Source organism: Ornithorhynchus anatinus, chromosome 1 (assembly GCF_004115215.2).
Source record: "Ornithorhynchus anatinus isolate Pmale09 chromosome 1, mOrnAna1.pri.v4, whole genome shotgun sequence".
Classification (NCBI taxonomy): domain Eukaryota; kingdom Metazoa; phylum Chordata; class Mammalia; order Monotremata; family Ornithorhynchidae; genus Ornithorhynchus; species Ornithorhynchus anatinus.
The window spans coordinates 43,662,189-43,679,772 of record NC_041728.1 but is presented as its reverse complement, the minus strand read 5'-3'; the positions used below and the strand labels follow the sequence as shown (position 1 = coordinate 43,679,772).

Below are 17,584 nucleotides of genomic sequence, written 5' to 3'. Positions count from 1 at the left end.
TGTTTGGTTATTGGAGATTGCTGTTGACATGCAGACATTCCTGTACAAATCAGCATTCTGCCTCTTGAGGCCAGGGAAGAAGACCCCAGAAAGCTTTGGTGAGTACTAGCAGTGGAAGGCCTCCTCAGTTGCTCTCTAAATCTGACCTACCTTCTGCCTTCCTCAGACCAGCACTCTTCCCGGCCCCACCAATGGTTTCCCTAAGCTTTCCAAGGCCATCTCTAACCAGCTAGCCTCCATGTCCAATTCCCTCCTCCTGCCTTACCCCTTCCTGGCATGTTTCCCAGTGTGGAGCTCTTGCCACATTCATGTTTCAGAGAAGCAGTGTGGCTCAGTGGAAAGAGCACGGGCTTTGGAGTCAGAGGTCATGGGTTCGAATCCCAGATCGACCACTTGTCAGCTGTGTGACTTTGGGCAAGTCACTTAACTTCTCGGTGCCTCAGTTCCCTCATCTGTAAAATGGGGATAAAGACTGTGAGCCCCATGTGGGACAACCTTATTCCCCTGTGTCTACCCCAGCGCTTAGAACAGTGCTCGGCACATAGTAAGCGCTTAACAAATACCATCATTATTATTATTATTATTATGTTTTGGTATTAGTCATAAGTCTTCAAATCAATCTAGAAGATGTAAATTACACTAAATAATCTGACATGTTTTAATATGCAATGGGTGGCCTACTAGTATCTAAGAGAGATTTAAAACCTGTGCTATTTCACACTAAGTCCAAATGAATCAGAAAGAGGACCTTGTTTTTTTCTTCAGGCGTTAATGTGTAACACCCCATCGAGCAATCACAAGAGCTTTCACTTCACTTCTTATATCGACAGTTTAGTAGAGGCCGATGTTGAAAATTATGTGAGGAAAATTAGTGTGATTTAGCAGAGTGTAATTCATCATGTGAAAAATGCCCAATTTGTGTTGTTGAAATGAACCAACACAAGTGGAAAAGTCTACCACCGAGGCTGAGTTTACAGCCTTTCTTTAAATATTAGGAAGATTTAGGGAAGTGTTTGTTGTTTTCACTCAGCCAAGGGAAGGTTCAGCATCCTGAGTGGAAGTACTTTACTGTGGTTATCTGAACAGATGAGGTAATAATAATAGTATTATTAAGTGCTTTTAGTATTTTTTAAGTGCTTATTATGTGCCAGACAGTGTACTAAGCACTGGGTGGTCACAAGCAAATCGGGTTGGACACAGTCCCTTTCATTCATTCATTCAATAGTATTTATTGAGCGCTTACTATGTGCAGAGCACTGTACTAAGCGCTTGGAATGTATAAATCGGCAACAGATAGAGATAGTCCCTGCCCTTTGACAGGCTTACAGTCTAATCGGGGGAGACAGGCAGACAAGAACAATGGCAATAAATAGTCAAGGGGAAGAACATCTCATAAAAACAATGGCAAATAAATAGAATCAGGGTGATGTATATCTCATTAAACAAATAGGGTGATGAAGATATATACAGTTGAGTGGATTAGTACAGTGTTGAGGCGGTGGGATGTGAGAGGGGGAGGAGGAGAGGGAAAGGGGGGGAGAAAAGGGTTTAGCTGCGGAGAGGTGAAGGGGGGAGTAGAGGGAGCAGAGGGAAAAAGGGGGAGGTCAGTCTGGGAAGGCCTCTTGGAGGAGGTGAGATTTAAGTAGGGATTTGAAGAGGGAAAGAGAATTAGATTGTCGGAGGTGAGGAGGGAGGGCAGTCCAGGACCGCAGGAGAACGTGGCCCAGGGGTCGACTGCGGGATAGGCGAGACCGAGGGACGGTGAGGAGGTGGGCGGCAGAGGAGCGGAGCGTGCGGGGTGGGCAGTAGAAAGAAAGAAGGAAGTCCCTGTCCCATGTGGAGCTCAGAGTCTCAATCCCCATTTTACAGATGTGGGAACTGAGGCCCAGAGAAGTGAAGTGACTTGCCATGGTTACACAGCAGACAAGGGGAAGATCCTGGATTAGAACCTATGACCTTCTGATTTCCAGGCCCGTGCTCTATGCACTATGCCATGTGTAGAATCAATCAGTGGTATTTATTGAGCGCTCATGTGTGTAGGTCACCACTAAGGGCTTGGGAGAGTCGAAAATAATATAGTAGTCATGTTAGCCCCCTATAGGTCAAGAGTGAGTTGTCTGTCCAAGATGTCTCAGCAGGCTTATGCAGGAAGGACTGTGTCACTTGTCCCTACAAACACTATCCTGAGCCTGTGGTCTCTGAGGCCAGTTTGGTGGTGAGAGGACTTACTATCCTGGAAATAATTCAGAGTCAATGCAGCTAGTTCAGTTGCTTTCCCCATCTACTACTCTTGCAGAACTCCTCATATAGGTATGTTGAGAGGAAGAAGAGTTTGTGCTCACCCCTACAGAGCTACTCCATATCAATTCTCCCCTTGTAGCTGTTTGGGTGCTTCTTTAAGCAGGGAATTAGAAAAGGAGCAGAGGGAAAGTGCAAACATTGTAAGACTTCTGGGTGCCACGTATGGGCAGGCACAATTGTTTTGTTTTTTGGTGCTCTTCTGTAGGGTCCTGATTAATGTTAATCAAGTGCACCTCATAGGGGATCTTTGATTTTAGGTACTCTTTTTTAAAGATTTTAGGTAGATTATAAACAAAATCACAGTACCAAATGTTTAGTGACACGTAAAATCTATCGACTTGGAAGTTCTAAGTGTGGAACCTGACTTTTCATATTTTGGACAAGTAAAACGCACTTTTTAAAGACCTCTTTCTTTACTAGCCTTCCATTTTTGATCTTCTCAGAAAATAATCCAGATTTAGCATTTTTAAAAAATAACTATAATGCCATAAATAATGTAAGGGTGATTGCAGAGACTTACGAATGTGTCAACTTTCAACCTGATTTCAATTTTGTAAATTGCCTTGCCATTTATAGCAAATTGAAAAATTATTTACTCCACATACATTCACGCAAATTGATGGTTGGGTCAAACTTTAAGATAGCTAAAATAGAATTAGCTTAATCTGAAAAACCCTGAACAGAAATGGGTGAATAGAGGGAGCCACAATTAACTTGGTTTAAAGTAATTGAAAAAATTGTAGTGTAGAGTAAGAGTTTAAAAAGTAAACAATATTTCTGTAATTTGTGTGTTGTTTTGAACCTCTTTGTTCCAGGAAAATGACTGTCTCAGTGTTAAAGATGACAAATAGTTGGACTGGGGGAGTGAATGTTTTCCCAAATGGTATCTTACTACTTCATTTCTTTCAACCTGCTCAGGAAGGGATGCCAGCTTTCAATTGTGTCTACTAACTCTGTTATACTGTTAAATCATACTCTCCCAAGTGCTTAGTACAATTTATGCACACAATAAGTGCTCAATAAATGTTTGATTGATTGATTTTGTGTAGGAACAGAAGAAATGAAACATTAGTTCAGAACATTGGTGCATTAGCCAGTGTTCTGGCTCTAGTAGTGATGACAAGTGTCCTTCATCATCATCAGTGATATTCATTGATCTCTTACAGTGCACTGTACTAAACACTTGGGAAATGCAAGAGTTGGTAGACACATTTCCTGCCCAAAATGAGCTTAAAGTGTAGAGGATGGAGGAAGAGTATGTTAGTTTGCCCTTCCTCATATCATCCCTTAGTAATAACCTTCTAGACGTTTTCTCTTGTAAGTCCATCATGGGCCTGTATCATTCAGCAAGTATCCTAAAGCCTCCTGAACCCTTTGTTATTTTCTGCGGGCATATCTTCCTGGGGAAGCAAGCTGAAAAACCAAATCAGAATCACAGAAGAATGGATTTAGAATAGATGGTATCTCAACTCTCACCCGAATGGTAAAATGCATACTGATTGGAGAATTCATGTGGAATAGAGCTTCTAAATGAATTAATACTAGTTTTGAATTATTAAGTTAGTTGATGAAATCCCAAGGGACCTCAGCTGGTTAGATGGTGAAATCTACGCCTCCTGATGAATTATCTGTGTCTGTTATCTGGCAGGGTTTGGGTAGTCTTCTTCTTTATTGTCCACTTACCTTCGAAACAGACAAAACGAAACAAACTCATGGGTTGACACAGCATCACCTGTCGGTTTGTATAACTTTCAGTCTGTGGAATGTCATTTTACTTCCATCCTCCTTCAGTGACTGTGAATAAGCATGCTCAGCTTAAGTTTACACTAAAATGCATTTTGGTTAGACAAATAATGACTGCATTATCTAAACATTTGGGATATTTCCCTTCCCTGTTCTGACCACTTACATTTTGGTGGAATCTCAGTCTGTAGAATCTTTTACCTGTATTTCTGAGACTTGAAAGAATTCTGAATTTTAGGACATTTGTCTGACAGAACTTTTTCCTCTGAGAGTAAAAGGATTTGGGTTCTAGTTCTGGCTCCTACACTTGTCTGTTATGTGACACTAGGCAAGTTACTTGACTTCTTAGGCTCGGTTTCCATCATCAGTAAATGAAGATTCAAAACCTGATATTCTCTTACTTGACTGTGAGCCATGTGGAGGGCCTTTGTTCAGTCTTATTATCTTATATCTCCCACACTTAGTAGAGTGCTTACACAAGTACTTAAAGAACTTAAAAATACTTTCCTTTCTCATATTGTCTCTAGTAGGGACAACATAAAAGAGTTTTTCATATTTGCCACCAGATGAATATTCAGTTACTTAGTTGAATGGATACCATTTAATAATCTTTCCTCAAATGTTTCACCATCCCCATATGGATCCCAAATGAACTTTATCAATGGCTTTTCAAGCCCTCCACCAACTAGCCCTCCCTACCATTTCTGTCCTCTCCATTCCCTCATAGCTCCCCTCTAAATTCTAGACCGTAAGCTCACTGTGGGCAGGGTACATATCTACCAACTCTTTTTTTATTATACTCTCCCAACAGCTTTAGTACACAGTAAGCATTCAATAAATATAATTGATTGATTGATTGCTTAGGCTGCACCTTCCACCTTCTGTTTACCATTTTGTTGCTGGTCCTTGAGCTTCTACCCTGGCCACTCTGTCTGCATGGATAATCTCCCTCCTTCAGTCTGCCAAACAGTATGCCTTCCATCCTGTAATAGTAGTTTAAGGCAAACCACCTCAGTTTTTCCTTTATCAACCCCCACCTCCTAGGTGTTAGTGCGAGTCTCATTCCTCTCAGGCAGTCTCATCATCACACTTCTCTGTGCACATTTATGGAGGCTGTTAGTTTGCCTATCTCATCCTGTCTCCCATTACATCTTTCAAACTCTGGAGGAAGGCTGAGGTAGATTATAACTGAGGAATGTTTGCCCAGAGCAGTGGGAACCTGAGGACTCCCTGTTCCCAAAATAGTTAATTTACCTGTCTTGGTATTGTGCTCTTGGTTTGTCGACTCTACTGCTTGTTGTTGTTGTTTGCAGTCTATCGCTATCATTATTTTGATCTGTCTACCCCTACTTTGCTTGTGAGCCCCAGGTGGAACAGGATCCGGGTCTGATTTGTACAGCTATTTGGCACATAATAAGGATTTAATGAAGATCAGAATGAACTATAATAAAGGTTGCATTTGTTAAGGGCTTATTCTCTACTGAGAAGCAGCTTGGCCTAATGGAAAGAGCGTGGACCCAGGAGTCAGAGGACCTGGGTTCTGGATATGTCTTAGGGCTCAAGTTTGGCCTTTGTCATAATGGAGCTTCCACCCTCACAAAGCAACGAGGAATAGAGGAAAAAGCACAGGACTCAGAGTCAAGAAGACCTGAAATTTATTCCCAACTCTGCTACTTGCCTGCTGTCTGATCTTGGGAAAGTCACTCAACTTCTGCGCCTCAGTTTTCTCATCTTCTACTGTGTAGTCTCAGTAGCTGAATCTGTAAATCGGGATATTGAACCTGTCCTCTTTCTTATTTAGCCTATGAGCCCCGTGAGAGAGGGAGGCGGTGTCTGACCTGATCATCCTGTATCTACTCCAGGTTTTAGTGCAATGCTTGGCATATCAGTCAGAAAATAATAATTATGGTATTTGTTAAGCGCTTACTATGTGCCAGGCACTGTACTAAGCCCTGGGTAGATACCAGCAAATCATGTTGGATACAGTCCCTGTTCCACATTGGGCTCATAGTCTCAATACCATTTTACAGGTGAAGTAACTGAGGCACAGAGATGTGAAGAGACTTGCCCAAGATCACACAGTAGTTAAGTGGTGAATCTGGGGTTAAAACCCTTCTGACTCCCAGGCCTGGGATCTATCCATTACACCATGCTGCTTCCCTTGCTTCCCTTCTCATTTGTTGAGTACTTACAGTGTGCAGAGTAATGCACTGTACTTGGGAGAATACAGTACAGTGGAGTTGGTAAACACATTCCTTGCCCACAAGGAACTTAATAAAAAATTATGGCACACAGTAAGTTCTTAACAAATACCATATTTATTATTATCATTACTAAGTGCTGGGGTAAATACAGTACAATCAGGTCAGCCACCATCTCTGTCACCCTTGGGACTCAGAGTGGCAGGAAGAGGGAGAACAGGTATTTTAGTCTCCATTTTACAGATGAGGAAATGGAGGCACGGTCACAGAAGGCAAGTGGTGGAGACAGGATTAGATCTCACGTCAGATCTTAGAGAAGCAGCGTGGCCTATTGGATAAAGCATGGGCCTGGGAGTCAGAAGGACTTGGGTTTGAATCTTGGCTCTGCAACTTGTCTGCTATGTGATCTTGGACAAGTCACTTAACTTATCTGTGCCTCACTTACCTTGCCTGTAAAATGGGGATTAAGACTGTGAGTCCTATGTGGGGCAGGGACTGTGTCCAACCCAATTACCTTGGTTCTACTGCAACATTTAGTACAGTGCTTGGCACATAGTAAGTTCTTATTAAATGCCACAATTATTATTACAATTACAATTCCTGACTCCCAGGCCTGTGCTCTCTAAGTCTTGGTGCTTCTTGAGGGTGGAAGCTCCATTAGGAAAAAGCTCTGACTAAATCACTAAGATATGTCCAAAACAGAGTTCAAAGAGAATATCCTCTTTTGGGAATCCATGTCACACAAGTTCCAGTGGAAAGTAGACAGTGGTCCATTTCTTTGGGTAGCTTAATGTATCTTCTCCCATTTTGGAATAGACCTAGCATTCTTTTTAATCCTTCTAGAAAGATGGCCTGAGACATATTTGAGCAGAATAGCAAATTACCAGTTTTGTTGCATCCTTTCCTCTATCTTTCATTGCTGAATGATCCAAAAGCATATCCTCATTTACATTATTTAGTTTGATTTTCCTCTCCAATCTTTCCTTTTCTTTTGGTCATCAGTTCTTTGATATCTGTCCAGAAGCCCAGGTGAACACTAAAGGTAATTCCAATCAATCGATGATATTTACTGAATGCTTACTGTGAGCATAGCACTGTACTAAGCACTTGGGAGAGTGCAATATACCAGAATTGGTAAACATGTTACCTGCCCACCTCAAGCTTATTGGGAGGGTAAACTCTGTCTCTACCCCACCAGAAACCAGAAAGGTTGAATCTGTTTCTTGAGTTTGTGAGGAGAGGACAACAATCTATGAGTAAATCAAGGCAATCCAGTTTTTTTTTCTTGACTTTATCTGACAGGGGCTTGATGAATGTGACCAAATGGCCTGGATAAAGTGAGTCCTTTGAAAATTTAATATTAGACAAGAGACTTTGGGCAATAAATTCTATAGGCCACAAAACCCAAATCTGACTTGGGCACAACTGCAGGTGACTACTATTAGTTACCTAGGGTACAAAGTTGAAAGTGGAATTAATATCAGTGTTCCCAAATCCTCCTAGGAAACCAAACAGTGGTATTCATTGAGAATTGAGCACTTACTCTGTGCAGAACACTGTACTACGTGCTTGAGAAAATATGATAGAATAAGTAGATGTGATCCCTGACCTGAAGTAACTTACAGTCCAGGAGGGGAGATAGACATTAAAATAAATTAAAGGTTGGGGATATTCGGAGGGAGGGTGTGGGGGTTTGTGTGTGTGTGTGCGTGTGTGTGTGTGTGTGTGTGTGTGTGTGGAGAGAGACTGGGGGCGTCTGCCTAAGTGCTTACCAGGTACAGACTCAATTGCTTCAGTGATGCAGAAGGGATGTAAAATTTAATTGAAAGATCAGGGATTTGTCAGGGAAAGCTTTTGAAGGAGATATAATTTTAGTCGGCCTTTGTAGATTAGGAGAGAGGTTTCAGTTAGATAATATGGGTGCTCTAACCAGGCCCTTAAAACGTGGTGAACTAAAAGGTCCTCAGGGGTCCTGGAGGACACTAGTGCAATCTGAGCTGGCATGTCTGTGGGGGTAACGGGAAGCCACCCCCTCCTCCCAGCCCACCCCACTTGGCTGCTTGGTTTCACCAGGAAGACTCTAAAATGAAACCTTTATCCAGAATAAAGTAACTGGAAAGAACCTGAGAAATAAAGAGTTTTCAAAGCCTAGCAATTCAGAATTCTACCTATGAAGATGCTTATTAGAGTCATCAGGAAAAGAGTGTTTACCATAGGTTTTTGCTTAATGGACCAGTTTTATGTCTGGTCTTCATGGATCTGTGATCATTTCTGTCATTAAAATATATTTTGCACAGTCAACCATTTACAAGGCACCCTGGGAATAAGATTCCTGCACTAAACAATGCAACTAAGTTTTAGGTATTGCACTAGGGAAAAGAATCCAAACTTCATCTGCATGATGATGAGCCCTGAACTACTAGTCACAACTTAGAAAAAGAATTCTTCGAGCCATTGTTTGCTGTCCTTCAAACTGTGGGCTCTGTGCCACAGCGGCCAAAAAGGACCACACAGTTATGAGCATCATCAGGAAGAGAAGAGAAAACAAAACCCAAAGCACTTTAAATCCATGTTGTATTTACAACTGCAATTCTGTGAGCAGTTTTAGTCTCAGCATCTCAGCAAGGACATAACAGAGCTGGAAAAGGTAGAGCAAAGGGAGTAGAAAATGATCAGGGGGTTCTGAGCATCTTTCAGAGAGAATTGCCCAAAGCGATCAGAGAACCCTTTAGTCTGGAAAGAAGGAAGACTGAGTGAGACCACAAGGTGAAGTTTCCAAAAAAACAAATAACGTGAACAGAGAGAAACTAGGTGTTCACTAAATTTCACACTGTAAGAATGAGCTGGAGGCCTGTTGAAGACAAAGGTGCTAACTTCCAAACCAAACAAGAGAAAACACTAATTTACACATAAATAGAATAAGGAAATCCATTACCATAATAAATTGTGCAGGCAATCTATGTAAGATTAAAAGCTGTAAGCAACAGTGCTCTGCACGCAGTAAGCACTCAATAAATGCGATTGAAAGAATGAATGAATTCATGGACAAAAGTGGTAAATATGTTATTGCAGGAAAAAGTTGGGACATTTAAAAAAGCATTCTATCCATGAGAATGGATGACACAGTGAGTAACTACCAATTCTGTTGTTCTAAACATATGTTGGAGTTACTAGCAGAGAGAAGAAGACTGGGCTGAATGGGCCGATATTCTGAGAGAGTATTTTATTCAGAAGGAAAGTGATTTAAGTGGGAAAAAACAGTATGGCCTAGTAGAAAGAGCACAGGACTGGGAGTCAGGAGACCTGGGTCCTAATCCCAGCTCTGTCCTTTGCCTGCTGTGTGACCGTGGGAAAGTCACCCTCTACACTGTAAAATCGCTCTAGACTGTAAGGTCATCATGGGCAGGGAACATATCTACCAACTCTGTTATGTTGTACTCTCCCAAGCATTTTGTTCAGTACTCTGCACATAGTAAGTGCTCAATAAATATGATTGATTGATTGATTGATTTAACATTTCTGTGTCTCAGTTTCCTCATCTATAAAAATACAGATAGGAAACCTATTTTCCCACACCCTTGAACTGGGAGAACCTATATGGAGCGGGAACTGTATTTGATCTAATTGTGGTATATCTACCCCAGTGTTAGCTCAGTGCTTGGCCCACTGTAAATACTTCACAAGCATTATTATTATTATTAATAAAATGTCTTGAAGTTTTAGACAAGAACACACATAATCATGCATTACAATTTATTCATTAGATCAGAACTCAGTTTGGAGCCCAAACAATATAAATTTGGACTTTTGTAAGTCTTGGATAATGTGCGGTCAGAGTAAACAGTGGTTGGTATCCTCAGTGCCAATTCTCAATATTGTACGTTCACAATATATGTAAATACATGTGCATACTTTATAAATTGATGTTGAACAGCCTTGCCCTGGGTACAAACTCATGCACTGTTGATTCTCCATCTGAATTTTGATGTGCAGATTGTAGATCTTCAGGAGTGCAGACTCCAGCTGAAGAACATTTAAAAATCAATTCCTACATGTTAATTGAAAAAAATGTCCTCTGTTTCAGTTTTTGTCAGTATTGGCCTTCTTTTCTTGACCACTCGTCACACAGTGATTTTCCTTTTCCAGATAGGCCTCTTTTATGCAACTATAGATGTTTTATTTATCCCCAAAGGGATGACTTACCCTGATTTACTTACCCTGATTTACATTTTAAAATTTTTAGGCCATGAGGCCAGAGCTGCTTCAGGGACTCGGAAAAATAAATAGCAGCTTTTCTCTTTGACCTCACACAATTGTGACCGTTGTGTCCCCTGGAGTTTTCTGATATTCAGTGCTCTTGTGGTAGTGTGGTGTGTGGTAGGAATGGGCAGAATTAGGGTCATCCTGAGCACTTGTCAGTTTCTGACTGAATCTATGTTTCATTTGAATTATAGAAAAGTTTATTCAGAGAGCTTCTGGCATCGTCCCTTAAATCACTCACTGCCAAGACCACCAGTATTTGACATGTCTTTGGAATCCCAGACATGCTTCCTTTCTTGAGTGATTTCCCAATCCCTCTCTAAACCCAAGACAGCAAACGATCCCCACACAACAGCTTTCAAAGTCTATCGCACAAGGCCCAACTCTTCCTTGGGTGGAGGCAAGAAGAGTTCTCCAAGTCAACTTGGGGCTGAACAGAAGCTTTCCATTAACCAGCAGAAGCCCCAAGCCTCTGGCATCCAGGCTCCGATTTGGAGAAAGGAGCAATGAGATCTGTCCTCTTGCTCCATGGATTTCAATAGTTTCTCCAAGACAGAGTGGTGAATCCTCGTAAAGGGGTTTTGAGAACCCCCACGACTCCCCAATATGACTGGAGCGTCCCTTTCCCTCTTAATCCCCATTTTACAGATGAGATAACTGAGGCACTTGCCCAAAGTCACACAGCTGGCAAGTGGCAGAGCCGGGATTAGAACCCATGAGCTCTGACTCCCAAACCCGGGCTCTTTCCACTGAGCCACGCTGCTTCCCTAATAATAATGTTGGTATTGGTTAAGCGCTTACTATGTGCAGAGCACTGTTCTAAGCACTGGGGGAGATACAGGGTAATCAGGTTGTCCCACATGAGGCTCACAGTCTTAATCCCCATTTTACAGATGAGGTAACTGAAGCACAGAGAAGTTAAGTGACTTGCCCACAGTCACACAGCTGACAAGGGGCAGAGCTGGCAATCGAACCCATGACCTCTGACTCCCAAGCCCGTACTCTTTCCACTGAGCCATGCTGCTTCTCTAGAGAGTAGGGGGTTCCCATGAAAATGTAAAGCAACGAGGCCTTGTGGATAGAGCATGGGCCTGGGATTCAGGATGACTTGGGTTCTAATCTCAACTCCAACACTTGTCTTCTGTGTGACCATAGGCAAGTCACTTCCCTTCTCTGTGCCTCAGTTACCACAGCTATAAAATGGGGGTTAATAGTACTTGTTAAGTACTTGTTAAGTGCTTATTGTGTGTCAAGCACTGTTCTAAGCCCTGGAGTAGATACAAGTTAATCATATAGGACACAGTCCCTGTCCCACATGGTGCTCTTAGTCTTTATTCCCTATTTTACAGATGATTAAGGCTATGAGCCCCATGTAGGACAAAGACTATACCCAATCTGATTATCTTGTATCTATCCCAGTGAGTAGTACATTTCCTGGCACCTTGTAAGTGCTTAACAAATACCATTAGAAAAAATAATGACTAAAATCCTGTGTGTTTTCAGGAAGTCACACCTAGCTCAGAGTCATCCCTGGTCTAGGTGATGCAGCTTTTAACCAAACCTTGAGTTTAGGCTTGCTCCAGAAGGGGAACTGGTTTAGTCCAGTGCAAACCTGAGATCAGCCCTCAATTCACCTGAAGTTCTGAGTCAGCCCCAAACCTGACCTGGCCTTAGGTCATCTTGCACAAGTAAGACCTAGGAACTGTCTCAGACCAGGGCAGGGCCCCTCCTGGGACCACCCACTTCGGTCTCTCACCTTTTGGGTGCAGCTGGAGCCAGAGTTGCTTATGGGACTGAAAGGTGAGGTCCATTTGCCAGGCAAATGCTCCAGTTCCATGCTGTGTTAGGGCTGCAGCCAAAGTCAAGTGTGGAATCTTTGACCATGAGGGAAACAAAGGAAATAGGAAAATACTTCTTAATTTGTGGACCCTTGAATGATCCAACATTAGTCATTTGAAGAAGCTATTATTGTTGGATTCGCATGAGGTCACTTTTATTTTTTAAAAGTAGCATCCTTCTGACAGAGTGGAAGAAAAAAAGTGAAATTTGTAAATGTATATTGGAATTAGAAATACAAATACAGAAATTCATTATTTTGCACCTTGATCACTCTTTAATTATCCTGGTTGGGTAGGAGGGATGGCCCCAGTTCAGTATCCTATTTTAAGAAGATTTGGATGCCCAGGACTTCAGTCCGCAGACACTGGGCAAAGAAGGGGGAGATGTATAATGTCAGCTTTTAGTTTTTTATAAGTGAAGACTGACCACTTGTCTCCTTGCAATGCTGCCTTTAAAATAACAGGACCCAGCAACAACACAGGGCCTTTACTCAATGGGACTGACCTGTATTTAAATGAAATCTGTGGTAGTCTGTGATGACTCCTGGAATCCCTGGAAAAAAGAAATCTTTTCACATTTGAGAGAGTATGGTCTCACTCAAACTAAATTTAAAAATAAGCCAGAAAGGCATTGGGATTTCTCATGGAGAAAAGAATTTTTCCTAGTGTTTCCTGTAGAAATTTGGAGATCTGAATGTTAGGGCCCTAATTTTACCAATGTTTAGGCTTTGTAACGTTGGGAACTTGTTCTTTTTTGCCTCAGTTGACTTTTATTTAAAAATAAATGTGCTTTCTCCATACAGTTGTGTTTTGAAGCTGATCAAAAGAACTGTCAAGACATATATAAAGCTCCTCTGGTATAAAATGCTTGAAAAAAGCCTTCTAACTTCCATTCAAGATTACTAGATACACATGGGTAGCTCTTCCTAGAAAAACAAAAAGTCTAGGCCAATGCCTTCTCCTCAACTGTGGACTTTTCTGCCTATTTCAGGAAAAATTCATTTTTTACAATCAACTCTCTCAGGACAGTACTTTGACCATAATATTACTGGTGAGTGAAATTGATTTCCCCACAAAAAAGTATTTTTACTTCAGATTTAGCATTCAGTACTAATGAGACAACCCTAATTCTAATGTCTGGGACTTTTGTCAAGCTTAATCCATGAGTAACGTATTACCAGGGTCAAAATGATTGCTTCTACACCTCCACGTCAAACAGAAACTCCTTATCATTGGCATTAAAGCACTCAATCAGCTATCCCCTACTTACCTTTACCTCATTGGTTTCCTATACAACCCAGCCCTCACACTTGACTCTTCTGTCTGTCTCCCCCTCTAGCAGAGAATGTATCTGTTGCATTGTTGTGTGTACTCTCTCAAGAACTTAGTACAGTGCTCTGCACTCAATAAGCACTCAATAAATATGGTTGACTGATTGATTGAATGATTAACCTACTCGCTGTACCTCAATCTCATCTATCAATCAATCAGTGGTATTTTTTGAGCTCTTACTATGTGCAGAGCAATCTATCAATCAATCATATTTATTGAGCACTTACCATGTGCAGAGCACTGTACTAAGCTCTTGGGAGATTACAGTATAACAATGTAACAGACACATTCCCTGCCCACAACAAGCTTACAGTCTAGAGGGGATACAGACATTGATATAAATAAATTATAGATATGTACATAAGTTCTGTGGGGCTGGGAGGGGGAATGCAGACCACTGTAGTAAGCACTTGAGAGACTACAGTACAGCAGAATTAGAAGACACGTTCCCTGCCCAAAACATGCTCACAGTCTATCTCACTGTTGACTCTTTGCCCAAGTCTTCCCTCTGACCTGGAACTTCCTCTCCCTTCATATCCAACAAACCACTATTCTCCCAAACCTTACTAACAGCACATCTTCCCCAAGAGACCTTCCCTGACTAAGCCCACATTTCCCCTACTCTCTCTCCCTTCTGCATCACCTATGTACTTGGATCTGTACCCCTTATTCACCCCACTCTCAGCCCCAAAGCACTTATGTACATGTCTGTAATTAATTTTATTGTCTCTCTCCCCTTCTAGACCTTAAGCTAGATGTGTATTCGGAAAGTGTCTACCAACTTTGTTGTCTTATTCTCCCGAGTGCTCAGGACAATGCCCTGCACACAGAAAGCGCTCAATAAATACGATTGATTGAAAGTCTGCAGCTGTGGTGGCTGGTAGGACCGGAATTGGGATAGCATCCTTTCTCCAAATTCTTGATGACTTCCTGATCAATTAGGGAAGCAGTATGGCCTAGTGGAAAGAGCCCAGGCTTGGGAATCAAAGAACATGAGTTCTCATCCCATTTTGGCCACTTGTCTGCTGTGTGATCATGAGCAAGTCACTTAAACTCTCTGCTTCAGTTACCTCATCTGTAAAATGGAAATTAAGACTGCGAGTCCTGTTTGGAACATGGATTATGTCCACACTGTTTAGCTTGTATATACCCCAGCACTTAGTACAGTTCTTGGCATATAGTAAACATTTTACCAATACCATAGAAAATTGATTGTTAAGGTCCAGGCTATTTTAATGCATTATATCCATCCCCATGCTTCTCCATTGCACTGCTATCTTTCAAGATGAATTGTTCCTTCTACTTGAGAAGGCTAAAACTACCCCTTCCCTTTCAGATTTTCAGACTTCATCCTTTGTTACATTATGAAAAGTCTTCCTGACCTTTCTCCCATCTCTTCCAGATATCTTCACTTGCTTTCCAATGACTGCTTTCCCTGTCTCTGAATATGCACATATCTTACTTCTTGACCCTCTCTGCCCCTCCAGCTTCCATCCAAACTTGGAACCATCTTTGTCTCCTTTCTTCCATTCACCCTCCCCCGAGTCAATCTGTTCCCAAATCTTGACAAATTTTCCTCTGTACCATTTCTCATATCTGTCTGTTCATTGCTCTCCATGGTAACTGTTAACTTAGTTTAATCTCTCAATGTTCCATGCAAACACTATTGTAGTAGACTATTTGCTGATATCCCTGCCTCTAGTCATTCTTCTCACCAGGCTATCCTTTAGGCAATAACATGAAGTCTTTCTGGAACTCTTCTCAAATCATTTTATTCCCTTCCCTGAAAGCTGACAGTGGTTGCCAATTGTTTCCCACATCTGCTTTTGCCTCTGAACCATCTGGTCCCAAGTTCTCCAACAGTTGCTTTCTCATACTTGAATGGTCCTCTCCTCTCTCCAGATCCCAACTCGGGATTCCCTTCAATCAACCCATCATCATCCTTGAACTCAACTCTCCTACTTCTTGGCTACCGTCACTCACACCAGTCCACTGTTACTAGAATGCCCGTTCCAGTCTACATTATATTTGCCAAACTACATTCCTCCCTTCCCTCCAAACCCACCTCCTATATTGCCACAATTCACTATTGCCTCCTCAGCCAGTTCTAAATGTGCATACTAGTAAGTTTGTGTTGTGTTTATACAAATGATATATACACACTATATGTAGATAGATATCCCTCTATATATAGATATAGATATTTTTGTTACTGATGCTTTTACACTTTTTCCATTTGTTATGTTCCTTCATTGTTGCCTCTTTTCTTTCATTACACTGTGAGCTCCTCCGAACCCGGGATTTTTTTCTTCTATTTCTTTTATCATACCCCTCAGGTTCCAGTGCTTTCTTTGCTGGCAATAGGTTGTTGGAAAGTAGCATTATTTATGGTGATGATTTGATTGGCTGAAAACTACTCAGCTGAGACTTCACAACTGTCCAAAACTGAGATGGAGAAAAATTTGGGCTTGTGTGTGTGAGAGAGAGTGGGGAATAATGAGATAGAATGAGTTTGGAAGTTTCCCCAACTTTTTCCACCCTTACAGGGATCCCTTGTGTGTCTGGGGATCCCCCCGCCTCAGTCCTACAGGCTTTTGGGGAGTGGATTCTTGGCTAGGAATACACTCTTCTTTAAGGAGGTGAGGGCATTGTTCACCTGTAGAAAATGCCATAATAATTTACAACAGCTGAAACATCTTCCTGACCATTGTAGTAATAACTTTGAGAATTAATCTCTTACCAACTCAAGTCTTGTTAATTTTCTTACATTTGAAGTCTTTTGGAATTTGCTTCTAAAGCTGAACATTTTATAGGTTCATCATAGACCGCAAATAAAATATTTTGTTCTGATTTATCATTTTTAAAAATTTCATTGCATACCCCTTTTCTCTTGTGTACAATTCATCTCTAGAAAATCTCCAACAGGCCATCTCTTGACAATTGCTTGCATCATATTATAGAACTTCATTTTTACAGTATTTCAGTCAACCATATAGTTCTCCATTTCCACAACTACCAAAGCTATCATAATAAAATAATATGGTTTAGCACACTCACTAAACTATTAAACAATCTTTGTGCTGAATGGACACTAATGCATTAGAGTATTAGCTGTTTGAACCTGATTAACTGTTTAATCTTTGAACAACCTTTGGGTTATTTTCATTCAAGTTTACTTCAGTCTCTTCTATTCCTTTTCCAGCATTTATCAAAAAGATGCCTACTTTGGAAGCAGCTGCCATCAAGGAAGTCACCAGGAATATTTCTGTGAATGGGATAAGTTCACAAGCCGAAAAGGATAAATATTAGGACAAGTGGCAAATGCAAAATGTAATCTAACTACTTTCAATGAGGAACCAGTGATTTCTAAATGAATCCAGTTACTCCGGCTCCACTGTGATAATGCTGCAGCTAACACTTATCCAAGCTTTTGCTTCTGTTCTTGGGATCTGCTCTTTTCAGCTGTGGCCAACTCAGGTTCTATGATTAAAGCCCAGAATTAAAATATTGACCTCTCAGAAGTTACTAGGTAAAGAATTTAAAACATAAAGCTTTCTCCAGGGGGTGGGTGGGAGGGTGCAACAATTGCTAATATGTTAGATTCAGGTAACATTTGTATGGATCTGACAGTGTGTTCTTCTATGGTAATAAATTATGTGTTATCATGGTGATACACATATGTAATTTTCTGCAGTCCATTTTACAAATGCCTTGAAATGGGTTATCTATCTTCTCAACAATATATTATTACATGCAGCATTGCATAATTATTTTTGAAAAGTCCATTTCTAATCATCCATTTTTCATAGCAATAAAGAATTTATAGATGTTGCCCAAATTACCAGTAATGCATAGCCAGTAATTTGTAGCATTGTTCATATGTTCTTGGTGCCAAGAAAACCAATGGGA

At 41.2% G+C, this 17,584-nt stretch overlaps 1 protein-coding gene across 2 annotated transcripts in view; it reads left to right on the top strand.

Moving 5' to 3' along the window:
- Positions 1-17,186, top strand: part of CEP128 (centrosomal protein 128) — a 453,487-nt gene extending 436,301 nt beyond the window's left edge. For both annotated transcript variants that reach the window (XM_039911721.1, XM_039911722.1), the window contains one exon: positions 16,878-17,186. In XM_039911721.1, coding sequence (XP_039767655.1) covers positions 16,878-16,977 — 100 coding nt within the window. In that variant the 3' untranslated portion in view covers positions 16,978-17,186. The remainder of the gene's footprint in view (positions 1-16,877) is intronic.
- Positions 17,187-17,584: the final 398 nt, after the last annotated feature.